The sequence below is a fragment of the Podarcis melisellensis genome (genome assembly GCF_964234715.1).
Source record: "Podarcis melisellensis genome assembly, chromosome: 3".
NCBI lineage: Eukaryota > Metazoa > Chordata > Lepidosauria > Squamata > Lacertidae > Podarcis > Podarcis melisellensis.
The window spans coordinates 16812590-16833456 of NC_138530.1; the positions used below are offsets into that span (position 1 = coordinate 16812590).

The 20867-nt window shown below is 43.8% G+C and overlaps 1 protein-coding gene across 6 annotated transcripts in view; it reads right to left on the bottom strand.

Annotated features, from left to right (window-relative positions):
- SLC8A1 (solute carrier family 8 member A1) overlaps positions 1 to 20867 on the bottom strand; it is a 303786-nt gene that overhangs the window by 44017 nt on the left and 238902 nt on the right. For 4 of the 6 annotated variants that reach the window (XM_081903817.1, XM_081903815.1, XM_081903818.1 and 1 more), the window contains exons 3-4: positions 9450 to 9556; positions 1596 to 1616 (exon numbers count right to left, since the gene is read on the bottom strand). In XM_081903817.1, coding sequence (XP_081759943.1) covers positions 1596 to 1616; positions 9450 to 9556 — 128 coding nt within the window. Of the gene's footprint in view, positions 1 to 1595; positions 1617 to 8389; positions 8494 to 9449; positions 9557 to 20867 lie in introns of all 6 variants that reach the window. The other 2 variants (XM_081903820.1, XM_081903816.1) reach the window with 1 other exon arrangement.

A 20867-nucleotide genomic window follows, 5' to 3' on the forward strand; every position in this document is an offset into this window, starting at 1 on the left:
CTTACATCTTGGTTTTGAAACTTATGGAGAAGACTTTGTGTGCAGACTCCTCAACAGGGTTTTAGTTGTGTGTTTATTTCAGCTCCTAGCATCTCTAGTTAAAAACTCCAGCCTGAGATCTTGGGATTATTAGCAGACGGAGCTTCCCAGTGGCATGATTCAGTATTAGGAAGCTTCCTGTTTTCTTTTTTGAACTCCCACTCCAACACTAAATATGCCTTCTCATTTCAGCCTCAACTATCCTCCTATTTGCAGAAATAGACAAAGGCGCTTAGAGGATGGTATGCTATCTGTTACAGATTCTAGTTTTCTCTAAAGCGCTATGCCGAACTTCCTACATTCCTTCACACTCTGTTGTCATGGTGCCCATTCAAGTGAATGAAGCAACTCCTTTTGGGAGTGATGTGTGTAGGTGAGCTGCACATTTCCTGTACTTGATTAGCTGGGTATGAATAAGTGATCTGATTCCAAAACAATCCACGCATTGGCCCACGAGATACGAACCTGACTCCACGACCACATTTAGGTTAGCATGCACTTTGTAAGATGCAACTTACTGAACAGGATTGGGTCACCAAAGGAACCCCAGGTTTATCTTTCCCATCACTATCATTAGGGATTTTATTTAAGAGGAATCTCTCCTGCATGAACAGCACTGGAATGAATGGGAATGCTTGGGGGCTCCTACACGGTGCCCACTCCTTTCAGCTGAAACCAGGGCCTACCTATGAGTTGCAGGGAACTGTGTGCTTCCAACTCCCAGCACCGCTTTTTAAAACAAGAAGCAGCTTTGGGAAAGGGGGATTTAGAATGAAAAACTGGCAAAAGGAGAACATACTTAACCTGTATCTGGCTAATGGTTTCTCTGTTCCAAATAGCATCCCTCAACAGGATTTCAGTTGTGTGTTAATTTTGCAAACGTACTGGATTCTCTCATTTCAGCAGAGTCTCATGAACCAAAAGGAATAATTCTGTGGTCACAAAAACCAGTGAGCGTTTCCACTTGAGCAGTTTCTGTAATGGGCTGTAATATAGTCTCTTAACTGATCCAAAAATGACTTTCCCTCAATTGGCATATGAAAATCAGTGTCTACCCACTCCCCCCAAAATGGATCTATAGCTTAAAGAAGACCTTTTGTGCCATTCTGCAAAGTGAAAGTTAAAGAAAAATAGATCTCTACCCTTCCTTAATGTATCAGAAGAAACCCTGGATAAAATTTGAATCTTGGCCTGTTTAATCTGTGCATCTGCCAAAAGGCTTTCTGGAGATGAGATGTTTCAAGCAATTACCATATAATTGACCTAAGATGTCTCATCTTTTCCCATCAAATCTTTAATACCTTGATTTCAGTCTGAGGGCACACTGAATCCAAGGGATTACTTCAAAACCAGCAGATATGGTAAATAAATTTAAGTAACAAACATGAAATCAATTACCTTCGTTTAGTTAAACTGCATTATTAATCTTTTTTTTTAAAAAAGAAACATTTGAGAGTACAAAAATAAAATAATAGAGACAGAACAATCAACTTACATAAAGTACATCGATCGACTGGAAAAAAATGGAAAAGAAATAGAAGAAATGGGGTGCTTACCAAGCTCATTCAACAACAGGGCTGTGGAGAACGCACAGAGGGACAAATACAGAAGAAGAAGAAGAAAAGACAATGAGCAATGAAATTAAAGGGAACATCTACAGAAAGGATCCAGATCCAGAAGGCCAGAAAATGCAGATCTGTAAAGCTGCAGGACATCATTACTACAAAGGAAAAGAGCATGAAAAATAATGGAAGAGAGAAACATTTCATGCGGGTGGTGTGTGAAATGGTGGAGGAATATTAAATGCACAGTTATTTAATATATTAGCTGTGACAAACCTTTAAAAAAATAAAATACATTCGATGCACCCAGTGTTTAGATTCTACTCTTTTGATCCTTATTCGGATCTTAATTCTGTATCAATTAACAGCTCTGCCAAAAGTTTGAGGAAAGAATATGTTCCATTGGATTCCTGTGGGAGTTTGCTTCATTCTTGGCCTTTTAAAAAAATATTTTTAAGAAGCTGTTATTCTATCTAAAATTATAGGAGGGGAAAGAGTGTTTACTCCATACGCGTTTCTCACATCTGTTCACATGTGTGGGCCTTTTGTGCAGTACTACAGCCTCAGAGCATTTGTTACTGTGTCAGGGAGTCCCTTTGTAAACTGGGAATGTGGCAAAAGGGAAAGGGCAAGCAGGGGGTGGAGGGAAATGAGGAAGCTCCAAAGTGTGAGCTGAAAGATCCCGAGAGCATCCTCATGTATATAACATGCATTCCAGCTAGGCTAGACGTAGTGTTTCCCAACCTTGGGTCTCCAGCTGCTGTTGGACTACAATTCCCATCATCCCTGACCATTGGTCTTGCTAGCAAGGGATGATGGGAGTTGTAGTCCAAAAACAGCTGGAGACCCAAGGTTGGGAAACACTGGAGGACGGACATGGGGCAACGGTGCCTTTATGGTAAGGAGGAGTTCACCCTTGGAACCAAAGAATTCTACAACACCTTGAAGACTAATTAATGCACTAGACTGCGAGCCTCTTCTTACAATGTGTGAAAAATCAGCTGTAAATGTGGTTATGCTGGTTTTAAAGATCATTTCTCGCTGTCCTTCCTGCAAAATCTTGGCTAGCGTTTCTGTGAAGGGGCTATGGAACTCTAGCCAGGAATTTGTCCTCAGTCCCTTACACACACACAAAAACAAAAAATTCATCCCCAGAGCTCTGGGGGAAGGCCACAAGAGTTTCAAGACTTTAAAACAAGCTTTGCATTGGTAGCAAGGGTGTGAAATAAAACTATAAGTATTTCGATGCTCCGTCTCAGCTTGTGCTCAGTAGTAAGCTGGTAAGAAAAATGAGGAGGAAATAATGTGCTCTTTAAAGCCCTAAACGGCCTTGGTCCTGTATACCTGAAGGAGCATTTTCACCCCCATCGTTCTGCCCGGACACTGAGATCCAGCGCCGAGGACCTTCTGGCGGTTCCCTCATTGCGAGAAGTGAGGTTACAGGGAACCAGACAGAGGGCCTTCTCGGTAGTGGCGCCTGCCCTGTGGAACGCCCTCCCTTCAGATATGAAGGAAATAAGCAGCTATCCTATCTTTAAAAGACATCTGAAGGCAGCCCTGTTTAGGGAGGTTTTTAATATTTAATGCTGTATTGTTTTTAACACTCGATTGAGAGCCACCCAGAGTGGCTGGGTAAACGCAGCCAGATGGGCGGGGTATAAATAATAAATTATTATTATTATTATTATTATTATTATTATTATTATTATTATTATTATTATTAATGTTCCTGAAAGCATCCCTGGAGGAAAAGCAAAATGTGTTTAAAAACAACCCTTCCAAAACAGGTTGCTTGGTTGTCTAGTAATGCAACCAACCCCAGGGGCTTCTGTTCCCAGTTTTACAGTGGTACCCATGTGTGTACAAAGATGTCCAGCTATTCTATGGTTGCAGACAGACCATAGTTTTTAAGGAAGTTGAAAGTGGCTCGAAAGAGTCTTTGTTCCCTGTGGTATACACTATGCTGGATGGAACTGATGGGACACCAACTTGGCAAAGGCTGGGGAACATAGACATCTCTTTTGTCCCACTGTTGCCTCTAGTCAAATATGCTTTGACGTGTTTCTGAAACAATAAGAAGCCCGCAAAACCTAATTAAGCAGGAGGGAAAGTGAGATGAGCATATAATGCTACAAGCAGCGATTCCTCCTTTTAAACGAGTCTCCTTCTGAGCAAACAATTTTTTGTGACTATTAATTGCTCAATAACACATACCTGGAAGGAAGGGACTGGCTTCTGGCATGGGGTTTGAGGACGGTTCTGGTTTGCTCTCCATTTTGGAGCAAATGTTCCCATTGCATCCCATCCTGAGACTCTCATGTGGACTGGAAGACTGATCTGAGGACTGAGCCATTTAATCAACAGGTTGAAGCATGCATGCACCTGCACTGTATTTGCAAGGTGGTTCGTTTTAACTTTTAACACATTTTAAGTGCTCTTAGAGCAGCTCTGTGGCCTCCCATTGAAGAAAGCCTTTTTAAGATGCTTTCAAGAATTGACTGGGGAATTGTACGGGGAAAACATGGCCACGCCATTTCCATTTATTTATTTATTTTCTCTTAAAGTGCACCCATAAACAGGGCAGAAGTGATCCAGTTTTTTGGGGGGGGGGGATGAAGGCAGCAAGGAATAGAAATATGGTGATCCATCCATCCTTATTCCAGCATATGAAAAGAGACTTGTGTGTGAACATCTTTCCACTGCCTTCTTACACAAGGGTGGATCTCTCTCTGTATGGAACGTTTATATTAGAAGTAGGTCTGAGTTGGCTTAGGCAGTAGAGCAAGAGACTCTTAATCTCAGCGTCATGGGTTTGAATCCCACTTTGGACCAAATAATCCTGCATTGCAGGGGTTTTTGGGGCAGAGGACCCTTCCAATGCTATGATTCCATGATACCTCTGGTTACTGTAAGCTTTCAGAAAAGAAGGTTGGGCTAGGTGACCCAGTGATTACCTTTCAGTTTTATAATTCTTTCTGTCGTTCAAAGCCCCCTATAAGAAAGGGAGGGGGACGGCAGCATCTCTCTGCCAGTCTAGATGCATCTAATGAAGCATTAGAGAGGAACTCACAGATCTACAGGCAGCTTTTCAGAGTCTCCTCGGGAGATCTACTCCACAGTTTGAGATCTATGGCTGTACTGCTGAATTTTCTGCATCAGTGCTTCTTTTTTTATCCTGGAAATGCAGAATTGTTTTAATTGCAAGTCCACCTTATTTGATTTCAGGACGTATACTCAGTTTATGGCTATACTATGCAGTAAGGCCATATGCTGTAAATTATTTTCCCTTTGCAAAAGCCAAACAATTTCACTTAACTTCTTAAAGTCTGTATGTTGAAGGTGAGCAGGGCAGGAGAGGGTTCCTTGTAAAATACATCTGTGGCTGATTTTGAGGAACTTTTATGTGACTTAGAGATAAGGGGTGTATAAATGAAACAATTTTGTTCTACTTGTGATGAAGTGCTGGGTCAGAGGTCATAGCCGTGTCACTTTTCTTAATGATTTTTTGACTATATGACTCCAGCTTTACTGGGTTGAAAAGCAAAGGTTTTCCCCCTGCTATACTGGCACCAGGCCGGTATACATAAAAAAACAGTGTCCTGGGTCACTCAAGTGAGATGTGTTTACACTGTGATCCTGTTACAGTTAAATAGATTTCTTTGGATGAGATTAATTAGGGCTCCTTCCTGTGTTAGATATCAGCAAGGACAGCATGTGTGTACTTGCACAGTGCCCTGTAATGTGGACAACAGCATACATGTGCGTGTTTTTCTCAACATTCATGGCTTGCAAGAAACTGTCAATGGCCCTAGCTCCTAGCCATGTGCACACAGAATGAAATGTATCTGCCTTACATGCTACAGAACACACACTGTGCTTGCAGAGTGCATTCACAAAATATTTAATCTGGCTGCTCTGCACATTATCCAATCCATTCAGTGCGATGTTTCCTTGCAGCTATGACAAAAGCCTTATTGAGGTTGTGCTTTCATTTGGAATTTTGTCTTCATCTTTGAGCACTAGAAGCAGAAAACCACAGAACATTGGCCCCCAAGGAACACTTAAGGCAGTGCAGGAGCATTTTTCTGTGGACACCATTCCTATCCTGTAATGTGGAAGACAAGTGCATTTCCCCTCTGCAGACAGGAGGGGGAATCATAATGACTGAGAACCGATTCCAGTCTGGGTCAGGAGCAAGTGCAATGTGAAAGAGACCATTTGGATGAAGAATCCTATGTTCCTTTAACCCATAGAAAAGCAACAAATGTAGATGCATCTTAAGAGGGCACTAGCATGTTCTGGGAGAGTGGGCTCAGTAGCTAAGCTCTTCTCTCACTCTTCTCTATCTGTATTTTTTCTCTGCATTGAAAGCAAAGCCAGCTCTAAAGGTAAAGGTAAAGGGACCCCTGACCAATAGGTCCAGTCGTGGCCGACTCCGGGGTTGCGGCGCTCATCTCGCTTTATTGGCCAAGGGAGGCAGCGTACAGTCATGAGGCCAGCATGACTAAGTGGCTTCTGGCAAACCAGAGCAGCGCATGGAAACGCCGTTTACCTTCCCGCCAGAGTGGTACCTATTTATCTACTTGCACTTTGACGTGCTTTCGAACTGCTAGGTTGGCAGGAGCAGGGACCGAGCAACGGGAGCTCACCCCGTCGCGTGGATTCGAACCGCTGATCTTCTGACTGGCAAGCCCTAGGCTCTATGGTTTAACCCACAGCGCCACCCACGTCCCAAAAGCCAGCTCTAGGGGGCTGGCAAAAAAGCAAGCCTATGGTGGTCCCCAGTGCTTTTTCTTTCTTTCTAAAAAAGTGTTTAGGGGTACTCTCATTTTACTACTCATATTGAAATACTGCTCCTCAATGAGGCCAAACATAGATTCACAAAATGTTTAGGGGTATGTGCTAAACTGGTGGTCCCTCTCTCACATCAGTGGCACCCGGGGGGCCTGCCTGTTGGTGATGGTGGGCTGCAATGGGAAGCACTTGCATTCTGAGTAGCACAAGCTGGATGGCTCCAGCTCAAATTTTAATTTCCTATAATGCCCAAGAATGCAGATACATTGGGGGCACTGGGGGAAGTTAAAGGGGCGACTAGAGTCTGCCACTCAGTACTGCTATGAGCACTGAACTGATTTTTTTTTTTTAAGGTGGGTATAGAGTAGGCATTGGTGGCTCCCTTCCCTGTGACCCTGGCAGCTGCCCAAGGATGCTGGGTACAGATGGGAACAGATTTCAGACCCACCTCTCCCAAGCTGTTGTGTGCTTCCCTGCTTTCTGGGGGGTAACTGACAATGCTAAAAGTAACAACTTATTTCCCATGGGATTTTGCTTTTATGTGGACATTACCTCCACAAAGAAGCTTAAAAGCACGACACAGATCTTCATTGCTCTCATCTTCCTTCCTTTTCCCCTTTAATCTGCCAGCGTCAGCACTATCACCCAAGCAGTTATGTCTGTTTTCCTTCAGTTATACTTGGGAAAGCTAAATAAGGATTTCCCTTATGATGGCTCATAAGAACACTTTTTCAGGGAAATTCCGCTTCAGGTCACCCAGTCACTGCTCACCTTAACCAGCCAGAAATGGACACTGTTATCTGTAAATTGCAAATCATCACTGTTGGAATGGAAAAGGTCTGCAAGCCAACTGCAATATTGAGCTACTATTGCTACATCAAACAGGATGATTCAAAATTGATGGAAATATAATCCAAGTAAGTTTGGCTAACGTCCACAATAATTGGATAAATTCTCAGGTGCAATGAATCTTGACATATTTCGAAATTTATCCAGGATTGCACTGTGTGATCCTCATACAATTCAATTTACACTGTATGGCATATTCTTGCTCTGTTGCTTTATTGTATTGCCTGGCAATGCTGTTAATATATATGGGCATCCTATTTAATATTATTCACTGCTGGCAATGCCACAACATGTGGGAACGTGTTACAATCTAGTAAAATAGGTTCACAATGCCAGGAGGAGCCACACCTTCTCAGGGAAGTCTTCCTCACACTTTAGGTTTATTCTCACGTTCTGCTCTTAATGAGGAAACATGTGAGTTGAAACTCACTACTTTGCCTGTTGCAACCTCTGAAAGTCTGTTTTGCAGCAGCAGTAGCTGCTTCTTAATAATTATCACATTGCATCTTGACCTTTCTCCAAGGAGCTCAGGGTGGCATAGATGGAGTTATCCTGATTTATGCTCACAACAACCTTGCAAGGTAGGTTAGGATGAGAGAGGGGGTGTTGGATGGATGTGGATATTCCATAATATCTATGATTCCACCCCCTGACCGTGGTCAGTACCCTGGAACAGATGGATGGAAGAGAAAAATCTGAGGCATTGTACAGTTAATTCGCTTTGTCTGACTTCAACACAAAGGCTACCACTACATGTGGTGTGTAATATATAGTTTGGGCCTCATTAAGAGGATACTGTGGAAACTGGATCTGTGAGAATGATACTTGGTTATAATATACTGGGTTATCATAAACCCTATGTCTTATTATTTGGATTTTATATTATTCACTTCAAAGGGCCCGTTATATTATTTATGTTTTATGATGTATTTAAGCGGGACGTAATAAGCAGCAGAAATGTCATCATTTTTATTTCTTTTCAAAAAAAGGAAGAGAGAGAGAAACTAAATTAAAACTGCTGAACTTTGACAGAGGCCAGGGGCAAGCTAAGTGGAAGCCAAGTCAGAAAGTTGTGAGAGAAGAGAAACATAATCAGAGGAAGAAGTCCCCAGTTTCTTGTGAGCTGCCTGGGTTTGCTCTCACACCTTTCATTCCTCTTCGGATCCATATTGGTTCCTCAAGCACAAGGAAGAAACTGCACTCTTTCTCATATTCCTCTCGGTCAAGTATTCTAAGGGTAATGTATTTCCTGTGGGGAAACAAGACAAAGGCAAAACAAATGGTTGGCTTTACACACACACACACAAGCACACACATGCTTTTAAGTCTGACCAGTCGAGGTAGCGGCAGTCTGCAATGGCAATGGAGGAGAACACACTACCACACATCCCTCTTTTATGTATGTAAAAGAGCAGAAAACCTCCAGAAACCTCCTTGTCTGATTCCGTTTGGTTAAGAACCCCCTCACAAAGTTAGCTTTGCATTCAGGTAGCGCCAAGGAGGATTCGATTCTAATTACAACCGTGCCAGTATTTTATCTCAAGCATAAGTCTCTGAATCTCGAGAGGTTAAGACAGTTTATTCAAACAACCTATAAGGTAGATAAGGGTGAGGCACTAGCCCTTTTCAGACGTTCATTCTACGGAGAAGGAATGTGTGTGACGTTAAGAACCTCGGCAGGTTCTCCCCATGACCCATGTGAACACATTAGACTGTCTGAATTCAGCCCTTGTTCACAAAACCTGCTACTCATCCTTTTTGCCCATTCTCCAGAGAATGAATGCCTGAAAGGAGTTATAACACCATTTCCTCACAGCCAACAATTAAGCTTCATGGCAGAACACAGATTTGTCACATAGTACGGTGCCCTGGACCTCAGTCAAGAGGAAAAAGGTTTTCGCTTGCCATACCAGTATTGAATATAGGTTAAATACTGGTTGTTTTGCTGAACTAAATAGAATTTAAATTAACCAGATGCTACTCTTTCCAAGATTGTGCCTGCATTTTACAGCAAATGGGAAACTTGAGCTCAGGACATTCTAGCAACGGCCTCTGTGGCCAGTGACTCAGCTCTCTGCCCCTTTACATAGATGATGGAATGTGTGTTTTTGAGACTCCATGAATGGGAATGTGCCAGGCATCCATGAGTGATCAAGTCAGGTGCATACAGGTAGGGCTCAGCCCCACACAGCCGGTCCTTTTCACCTTTCTTTTCACTCATCTCCACCAGACGGGGCTCCCCAATCTCAACGTAGAACGTCTTGTTTTTCTCATACTCCTCATCATCAATTACTTTGATTGATACCACTTTGCTGAAACAGAGAAGGAGAAGGAGAAGAAGAATACAGATTCAAGAGTAAGGCGAGGGAAGTAAAAAAAAAGAAAAGAAAAAGAAAAGAAAGGGAAGGAAGTAAAAGAAAAGAGGAAACTGCACAAATTCAAGGAAGAAATCAGTGGGTTATTGAACCATGCACTTGAAATGGTGGCATTCTATGTTAGTAATATGCAACGGCTCACAAATGCCTCTGCAAAAACCACAACTGCATGGGATAATTTCTTGAGGAGCGTAAGAAGAGACCTGCTGAATCAAATCCAGGGCCCATCTAGTCTAGCATCCTGTTCTCACAGATGTTTTCAACCAGATGTCAATGAGAAGCTCACAAGGAGAACAAGAACGCAAAAGCATTCTCCCCACTTGTGATTCCCAGTGGCTCCAAAGAGGTATACTGCCTCACACACTGGAGGTGGCCATTGTGGCTGGTACCCATTGATAGCTTTACCCTCCATGAATGAGTCTAATCCTCTCCTGAAACCATCATCCTAGTTGGTGGTCATCGACTCCATCTTATGAGGGCGAATGCTATTGCATCCCATAGTGGAAATCATCTAACTTGTGTGCTCTGCTGTCACTCTGGGGCATATCTACACAATAAAACCTACATTGTATACCACTTTAGCTGACCTGGCATCTCCCAAGGAACCCTGGGAACTGGAAGGCTGATGGGCATGCTCAAAGCTGCATTAGACAGCACTTGCTACTCTCTAAGTTAGGAAGCCACCAGTAGCGTGATTTTAAAATGTGAGTATGCTCCTGCATTGCCTACTTTTGCTCTGCATCCTTATGTTTCCAATGGAGGGGTGTGTAGGATCTGCAAATCTGGATATGGCATCAGGGCACTGCTGCTTCACAGCCACATCATGTGATGTTGGGGAAGGGCAATAGCTCAGTGGCAGGGCACCTGCGCTGCATGTAGAAGGTCTCAGGCTCAGTCCCCAGTATCTCCTGGGAAAGATTCCCTGTCAGAGAGCAGCTGCCATTGAAATCCAAAGGCCTTGCTCCCAAGTGAACATGTTTAAGATTGTGCTGTTCATTCGGTTTCCCCATGCTAAGTGCAAAAATATTCAGGTTGCACCAAAAGAGAGCTTGTTTAGCGTGACTTACTGCCAGTTAAGCATCCAGAGGATTGCAGTCTAAGGCTTGGTATACCTTAGCAGCTTAAAATGCAGCGAGCTCGTTCCCTCACCCCCGTATTTCAAGTCACATTTGCACATTGCTGCACACATCAGACAGAGGGCAGGGATGTTTTCACCCAATGCACATTACCTGTTTGTTTCTCTGTGCCAGCAACTGCCCTCTCCCTCTCTGAACTCCTAGTCATGAAGCTGTCATCTGTGCATGCACAATGGCTATCTCAAATGTACACACCCCACTTAACTGCAAAGTGAATGTGGCTTACATTTTCAAATAGGATGAGGGGAAACACATAAAACAGCAGGATTTCTCAAGGAACAACAGGATAGGTATGGATTGTGGCTAACCCCACAGGTACACAGTTTCAAAAACCAGCGGTGGGAGTGCATTGGACCCGGAGTTAACAGCAATGTGTACAAAGCCTAAGACTCCACAATCGCCCCTGTAATCCACCCAAAGACAAATGGAACACTGGGGCCCTTTTCATCATGTCCAGCAATATCTTATCTTCCCACCCACATTTTAACATCCGATTTGAAGAAGATAAGTGTTCTGGTGCATGAGAAATCTTGCTCACAACTCTGTAGACTGCAGTAGGAGTTTTGCCCTGCTGTTGCTTCTGAATCTGTTTTTTCTTCCTAAGCAAAGTGGGTTGTGATGAATGCAAATAGCTGCAGACTGCTCTTGGACATCCACTACATTTCTTCAGGCAGGGAAAAGTGGCATGAAAGCGGGAAGGACCACAGCTCAATAGCAGAGCATCCGCTTGGTGCGCAGAACACCTCAGGTAAGGCTTGGAGAGGCCCTGTTTGAAATGCTGAAGATGGACTAATGAGCTGACTTAGTATAGGGCAGCTTCCTGTGTTCCTAAATCAACCCTCTTCATCAAGAGGATCTCAGCCTAAATTGCTTCATCCACTTTTCTTTCCCTTTTTTTCTACTTAAAAGGAAAACGGAAAATAAGTTGCAACGCCACTGGAGAGTTGGATAATCAGAAATTCTCAGGATAGATTATAGCAGAAAAGAAAACATTCACTCAGAAAGCCATGCTGCACGAGCCACTAATTTATACATCTATACCTATATGCAAACACATTCTATTACCCTAAAACCGATCAGTCATTGCATCCATCCATCAGTGTCTCCATCTCCCACACAAATACAGCAATGGCACTCAAGGTACGTCAGCCTTATTTTCCAGTCTGCCAGGGAACACTGCTCCTTCCTTGCTCTCTACCCCAGTGGCGTAGCGTGGGTTGTCAGCACCCGGGGCAAGGCAAGTAATTTGCGCCCCCTAACCCGTGGACTTGCGCCCCCTAACCCTAACCCCCAGATGTTGCGCCCGGTGTGGCCGGCCCCCCCTGCACCCCCCATGCTACGCCACTGCTCTACCCTGCTGTATCTTATGGTATGTCTGATTCTGCACATTATTAACGTGGCGCTTCAGAGCTAAACAGCATGTTATCCCAGGTTTCCACTTCAGCGTCCTTTGACTGTCATTCTAGTCTACTGAACTCTGTGTCTGTTTGTGTGTCCGCAGGGTGGGATGGAGTTTTAAAAATGGACGGTGAAAATGGGCTTCCTTTCGTTTGATGTGAACACTGAAAACGAGTGTCCCCAGCTACTTCCATAATCAAACTGAAAAGGCCAGGGAGAGAGGATGCAAATGAAGCTGTCCTTGCCAAGAGCTGTTGATATATGCATGAGGATTTTCAGCACAACGGCCTTTAAAAGAACTAGACTTAACTTCCAACAACCAGAATTTCGAACACTTACCTGGGGGGGGGGGGAATGTAACCTACTTACAATTGTCTTCCCCTTTAGGCCCCTGCTTTGTATATGTTATGACGAGTTGTGTGGCAAGTGATGGTGGGGGAATAGCTCAGTTTTAGAATACATGTTTTGCATGCAGAAGGTGCTATTGTGGTTGGGAAGCCCCCTTGGCTGAGACACCGGAGAGGTGCTGCCAGCCAGAGCAGACAACACTGGGTTAGAGCAGCTTTGCCTCAGGCTGTTTTCATGTTTATCTTTTTAATTCTTTATGACAGTTTGGGACCAAACTGTGTGGGTTTGAATCCTTTGAATACACAGGATGCTATGGCTCATCCACTATTTTCAAACAAATATAATTTGCACTGTTTTTCATCCTGTAGTGATACACAGGAATGGAGGAGCTTAGGGCAGCCTTAGGGTTTTCGGTAGTGACGGAATCAGGCTACAAAAGGCATCTGACAAAGTAAATATGACCAGCTATTTCTAGATGCTTGAAACTGGTCTCGGACGTTTTTAAGCGTCCGTAAAAATGAATAAAACAGCAAAAAAGAGTAGATGGATGTCACAAAATCTGTGCATGAAATCATCTAGTCTGGCCATTCAGTGTTGGCTATAAAAAGATACACCTCAACAAGCTTTCATAGGAAACTATTTATCCATGGCTTTTCACAGTCTGGAAATGCAAAGGGATGCTTGAGAATGGAAGAAATGGCAGGGAAGCAAGTTTGAAGAATACTTCTTTGGTCCTCATAGCTGTTGGTTTGTTGTTCTTTTTCAAAGAGAAAATTCAATTACATTTTTGTCTGATGCCTTAACAGAGAAGCTTGACCTATCCTCGCACCTTCTTATCTTGAACCACCATCCCAGCAGATTCCATCTGTTATGGGAGAATTTATCAATGTAATAAAGGAAAATAAAAAGCTGAAAAAGCTGCATACAGAAAAAGCTCAACTGCAGCAAACCTCGCCTAAGACCTGTATAACCTGTTGTTCAACCAGGTGACTCTTTCTTGACATAACAGTTTTCCAAAATATACCATTTCTCCCACCTTATGCATAAAAGCGATTCAATTTATAGAGAAGGATGGAGGTGTTTATCTTATCAAACGAACTCTGCGGCTTGCAAGGATTTCCTGCCATTAAACACATACCCATACACTGCAAATGTCCCACTGTCTCAACTACATTGCCCTGCCCCTTCTTCATTATCAAAACATTTTTATTTCTGTTACATCCAGTGTGTGTCATTGTGGCTGGTGCATATGACTTCACTCAGATACTTCAAATCCCATCTCAACGTTCCTCTCTCTCCAGCACAACGCATCACATTTATTAAGGTGCAACAGTGCAAAAGGCTCATTTTAGAAAAACAAACCAGATGAAAAACCTAATCAAGCAAATCTTGGAGGAAGGAGTGCATAGAACAGAAATCCTGTACACCAGGCTTCTACAACCTAGTGCCTTTTTGGACTCCAACACCCATCAGCCACAGCCAGGACAGCTCTGCTGCTTGGTGCGGATGGGAGCTATGGCCGAAAACATCTGGAGGGCTCCTGGTTGGTGAATACTGCTGCAAAGACAGTGAAATCAAATGGCACAAGATATTTGGTGCAGACAGGCTTATATGTTTTCATGAAATATTATATTGCATAAGATGGGAGACTGTCTGCTTGAGCTATCTCAGTTTGTTTAATTTATTCCTTTTTTTATAGGCTTTCGTACTATGGTACACTCTGAAGCTGTTGTCTACCTGTTGGACCTACCTATCCTTTGAATGGTGAATGTACCACCCTTCACCATAGGTTTACAATATGGACAAAATAATACGCAAAAAATAATGAACATTAGAACATGGTAACACAGCAAAAACAGTGGTCAAAACAGCAGCGGCCAAACCCACAGTATCTATAAGGCAGCACAAGGAAAGCTGGGATAAAAAACCCAAATTCTGAGAGATGTAGCCTGGGCAGGTCTTTTGTGGTTTTTTTGTTGCTGTTGTGACTATCTTTCTTTTCTGTTGAGGACTGCAGAAAGCAAGTAGACATTAATGGATGGAGTATCAAACTTGATTACCTTTGGTTCTATGAAATCGGCCAACCTAGTGTGACTCCCTTCCCATCTACTTTCAAATTTCATCAGAAAGTGCTTTGCTAAGGTTGTTATCAGCACTGCATTCTTCTCTCTTTTCATAATTTAGATCCAATGGCAAAGAACGCATTGTTGGAGAAGCACAAGCACACAGAAGGAGATGTGCTTTCTCATACTAAGCCAAAAGCCTATTATGTTTGCCCTTCATGCTTACAATAAAACTCATTTACTCCAAGCAAAAGATAGCTATGAAAAGTTACAAGGCTGTGACATAGCTGTGATTGGTTCCTCCCGCCCCATGAATATTTGCAATAGTTTGTTCCATTAATGATCGCTACAGCAATCATTTTATACCAAGGCTGGGGAGATTTTGCAGAGGCGGGAAGCCAAACTGAAATAACGAGAATTCTTGGGCGGAGGACAATCTGCCCTCCAACTCTGATTTCTACTGCACAAACAGACTCTTTCAGTTTCAGATATAGGGCTCTACAGGTAAGGAGTCAGGTGCAGGTCAGCCCGAAAGACGCAGGGCTCCGTTGTCAGTGAAGGTAACTCTTTATTCAATGAAATGGCATACAACTCAGCAACACTTCCCAGTAGGTCTTACCCCTATGGAGCATTTGCCGGGACTGAAGGTCCCTGCTTTCCATCCCTTCTAAGGCTCCTCCTCTCCTAGATGTTTCCCAAGCAGTCTCAAACTGCATCTGCCCACCTCTGGCCTCTGTTCCACCCTCCTCATTATCCTGTTTAGAGACAAGGGGGGAGAGGAGCTCGTCACAGCAGGAGAGGGAGATTCCCTGGAGCAGCCTTTAGATGCCCCTCCTCTGCTTCAGCTTCAGCCTCAGAGTCTGAACTGCTCCCTGTCCCAGCTTCCTCCTGCTCACTGAACCCTGTTGTCCTTTCAGTATCCAAACTCTCCTTCTCCCTCTGACCTCTCCTCAGTGTCCCACCACCAATCCCTAGGCTCTGAACCTTCCTCCTCTGGAGTTTCCCTTGGGCATTCCCTGGCTGGGGCCTCCCACCACTCCTTGTTGCCCAGCCAGTCCCTGACAATCACATGCAAAATCTAAAGAGGGGTGTTAGCATTAAAGCATGGAAATATCTCTCTCACACTCCCACACCTTTGGAAAACAACTTACTTTTCTTTATGAATGAACTGTGTGATCTTGCCCACAGCTTGCCAGTTAGCCATTTCTGTTTGTTGGCTAGTTTACTGCATTTATATAATACATTTTTTCCCTCCAAGGAGTTCAAGGTGGCATACGTGGCTCTACCCCTCCCCCACTCATTTAATTCTCACATCAGCCCTGTGGGTTAGGTTAGGTTGAGAGGCAGAGACTGGCCTAAGTTCAGTCAGTGAGCTTCACGGAAGAGTGAGAATTTGAACCCTGATCTCCCAAGTACTAGTCCAGGTTAAAGTATGTTGTGCGGATGCCTGATTATCGTCTTCCAAAGCAACTACTCTATTCCAAACTTAAAAATGGAAAGCATAATACCAGTGATCAACAAAAGAGGTTCAAAGACTCTCTCAAGGCAAATCTTAAAAAAATGTCGTATAAGCACCGACAACTGGGAAACACTAGCCTGCAAACGCTCCAGTTGGAGAACAGCCTTTACCAAAGGTGTCATGGGCTTTGAAGATGCTCAAACTCAGGATGCAAGGGAGAAACGTGCTAAGAGGAAGGCACGCTTGGCAAACCTACACCATGATCAACTCCCACCTGGATATCTAGGACCCCAATGTGGAATGATGTGTGGATCCAGAATTGGCCCCCACAATCATTTACGGACCCACTGTTAAAACCATGTTTATGGAAGACAATTTTACTCAGCTATGAGTGATCGCCAAAGAAAGAAAGATTCCCATTCTACCATGAAACTCATTGGCTGACCTTGGGCTTGCCACTGCCTCTCAGCCTAACCTATGCCACAGGGTATGGTAATAGTTTTTTCCAATTAATAATTGCTACAACAATCATTTTATACCTGAACACGACTGGCCCGTACGGGCAGGGGTATCTTTACCTTTGGGACGTGGGTGGCGTTGTGGGTAAAACCTCAGCGCCTAGGACTTGCCGATCGTCAGGTCGGCGATTCGAATCCCCGCGGTGGGGTGCGCTCCCTTTGCTCGGTCCCAGTGCCTGCCAACCTAGCAGTTCGAAAGCACCCCCAGGTGCAAGTAGATAAATAGGGACCGCTTACCAGCGGGAAGGTAAACGGCGTTTCCGTGTGCTGTGCTGGTGCTGGCTCGCCAGAGCAGCTTCATCACGCTGGCTACGTGACCCGGAAGTGTCTCTGGACAGCGCTGGCCCCCGGCCTATAGAGTGAGATGAGTGCACAACCCTAGAGTCGGACACAACTGGCCTGTATGGGCAGGGGTACCTTTACCTTTACAACAATCATTTTATACCTGAACTGGGTACATTTTGCAGAGCCAGGAGGCCAAATTCTAATAACTATCATTCTTGGAGCTGTGGAACTCTAATCTCCATCTCTGCATTCTACTGCACAAACAGACTCCTTCAGGGGTGGCTGTATGGATGCAACTGCTGCATAGTATCACTTTATTAAAATGAAGGAAGAAAAAAGGAGAAGATGCTATGTTATTAAAACTAACGACAAATGCCAGTGTAGCCAAAGAGGTAAAGGAGGCACACGAGGCTGAACATTCTCTTATCTATGAAGCTACAGCCAACACATGGCACTAAATTGTGTTTCCAGGCAACTGTGGACTGCTAATTAGGAGCAAGAATGAGAAAGCCAATATAACATACTCCCTTCCACATTTTTTATTAAAAAACATAAAAGAAGATTTCGGTGGAAATGTGTAATAATTCCCTGCCTCCTCGTTTTTACTACAAACAGACATAGATGCAAAGCTGACAACAGCAACTCAGACCTAGACGTTTGTGCCAGCAATCTGCCTCCAAAAACCAAACATACCTTCGCCGATTCTATACTGTCATTACTTGAGACGGCCTCCTGAAGCTGTTGATGTGCCATTTCCCCAAACAATTATTTGCTGGCATAGCTGGAGAGAAACGAACGTCATTTTCAGAGAGCCAAAGTTAATTTGGATCGCTGCCTGCACAAGCTTCCCACTTGCATCTCAAGTAAACAAGTCTTCTAATGGTAGGACTAGTCCTGGTCCCTTGTTCTCATTGCACAGGCAGCACAAACAGGCTGGCCAGATAGGGAAGAAGGCTCTGTCGATATGTGTAGCTATTGTCTGTATTCTAACATGCTCTTAGACAGCCGTTAGCATCTAATGATTGGAGGCCAAACCAGAACATGAGGTGGAGAGGAAGTGAGAGAAAGCAGTCAACACCAGAGGCCTTATTCCATTAGCACTTTCCGCTGAAAGGCAACGAAAACAATTTGTCTCCTTACCCTGCAATCCTCTCTTAGACTGCAAAGCAAATTGAGAGGATGATTACTCTCTTTCACTTAACTACGGGGTTGCGGCTAACCTCAACAGCACATGTCAGCAAAAGCGTGGCCAACCAGGGCTTATGCAAACTCTATCGTTTTTACAGGATAGTGCTTCACTTGCGCTCTTAACATAGTAATGCGCTAACGGTTTAACGTTTGCCTTGTGCGATTCTTGCTTTTGCAAGAGTATTTGGTGCCACGGAGGGATGACTGTAAAAGTCGCAAACCACTCTTAATCAATATTGCCCCCCTAGTATATGAAGAAGAAGAGTTTGGATTTGATATCCCGCTTTATCACTACCCTAAGGAGTCTCAAAGCGGCTAACATTCTCCTTTCCCTTCCTCCCCCACAGCAAACACTCTGTGAGATAAGTGGGGCTGAGTGTGACTAGCCCAAGGTCACCCAGCAGCTGCATGTGGAGGAGCGGAGATGTGAACCCGGTTCACCAGATTACGAGTCTACCGCTCTTAACCACTACACTACACTGGCTCTTGCCATGTGCCATATGGCTCTCGCTATGGGCCATAGCGGCTCCCTGGGCATAGATCTGCCAATGCAGATGACTCGCAGTGCTATTCAGCAGTTTGGGTCTGGAGTGCCCAAACCCAAGCCCAGGTTCCCCCATCCCACTTCTTAACAGGTGGTCAAATCTGAGAGCGCTGAGCCATTTGGTGCTACGCATAAAATTCCCACTAAAGTGGAGTGAATGGCAGGCGCTTCCCCTGAGTGTTTGGTCCATATATGCAGCACAGCAGTAGTCTTCCATGATTCCAAATTCATTAGGGGATGTGCAAGCTTTCACATGTGCCCTTGCTGAGTAGAGGGGACTATTTCTCATCATTCAGGGAGCGTGAAATCTGGTGCACAATTATCCATGCCTGGTTTAAAGTCACTAGGACCACTGCACATGCCATGTAACCTTGTGCAGGAGAAATCTCATAACAATTTTCAAGTGCAAAGTGCTTCGTGATCTTCATTGGCCTTGTGCTCGTTGACTGCCCAAAGAGTTAAAAATGAAAAAAATAATCAGTGCCCCCCCTGATACAGTGAAAATGAGGCGGAAGACTAGTTCTAACACGATGCATCAGCTTCAGTGGTGCAAACAACAGTGATTCTGAAGCTACTTCATTTTGGTAGGAAAGGACAAGTAAACTGGCCCTGCTCCTCTTGCCAATGTAATGCTGGTTCTGGACCCATTGCACTACTGCAGATCTACACCTAGTGAAATAAATTATGTAGCTGGTTTGTGACTTTTGCCTACGAATCCTATTCTGGCTCCAAATCATTAACATCACTTCAATTTTTCACCTAATAAACATAATTATATAGCTGGTTTCTGGTTCTTGCAATGGGAATTTATTATATCACACCTGTCTTCTAAGGAACAATATCTAGTCTCTTCTTTATCTACACAACATCCCTAGGTGAGGTAGGCTAGACTAAGAGATAGTAACTGGTCCAGGATCACCAAATGACCTTTATGGCTGAACACAGATTTGAATTAAAGTCCTCCTGCTCTAAGTCCAGCACTCTATCAGCTATACCACTTTGATTCGCCATTCAGTACTGGCACGGGTTACTTGTTTTCTGAGGTACAAAAAGCACTTCCACTTCAGTTGGAGGCATCACAACCTTGCAAAGAAGAGGAAGGAACTTGTTATACATAGCTGCTCACAACAGGAGGCTGGAAAAAAACTGATTCAAGATGATAAAGAGTCAAGGACCAATCAGAACAAAGGTTATGTCTGATCAATCAGGGGCAATGCAAGTAAGGTAGCAGTTAAACCTATCTCCTAAATAACCCATTTAGTCCTAAAGATGCTCATCACCATAAACTGCTTTTACCTGGTGCAGGTAGGCATTCTGCCTCAAGAAGGAGCCAACATGACCCTTAAGGGAGGATACAAACAATTACCTTTTATATTCCCAGCATAAGTGATATTTAATCGAGTTTAGATTATGATTTTAACATACAAAACGAAATTATAACCCTCTTCCAGAATTCTAATTTGGCAACTTTCAGAAAACTTTCAGAAAACTTTCAGAAAAACGTGTTTTGAAAACACACATGTCTGGCTATTTTACAGATAACACACTACAGTCATTTAGGGGAATGTTTTTCCATTCCAGGTGTTAAAATGCAATTTTTACAGTCACCTGCTCTACTTGAACCTTGCATATAATTTTCCAAGCTCTTATTTCACCCAGTAAATGTCAATGTCACCTTTCTCTTTGCTGCCCTGTGCAGTCAGGTAAGTCAGAATGCCAAATAGGAATTGATAATGTTTTTATCACAACATACTGAATATGCCATGAGGGGAATTGTTTTTTTGGTTTTGGTTTTTAAGTCGGAAAACAGAAGACTGTGAATAATTGATTGTTCATGCGTAATTCACAGAATACATTTGATGAATGGTTATTGCTACCCAAAAAGGAATTGTATACTCACTGGAGAGGAATCACCCATCTGTTCCAACTACATTTCAACCTTTGTGATACATGCTTAAGACTTCCTACTAATAATAAGGAATAATGTTGAATGTTATTGAACTGCACAAATAAAGTGGATAATTTGGTGAGAGCTAATTTGGTAGTGGGACGCGGGTGGCGCTGTGGGTAAAACCTCAGTGCCTAGGACTTGCCGATCGTATGGTCGGCGGTTCGAATCCCCGCGGCGGGGTGAGCTCCCGTCTTTCGGTCCCAGCTCCTGCACACCTAGCAGTTCGAAAGCATCCCTAAGTGCAAGTAGATAAATAGGTACCGCTTTATAGCGGGAAGGTAAACGGTGTTTCCGTGTGCTGCGCTTGTGATGGCTCGCCAGAGCAGCTTCGTCACGCTGGCCACGTGACCCGGAAGTG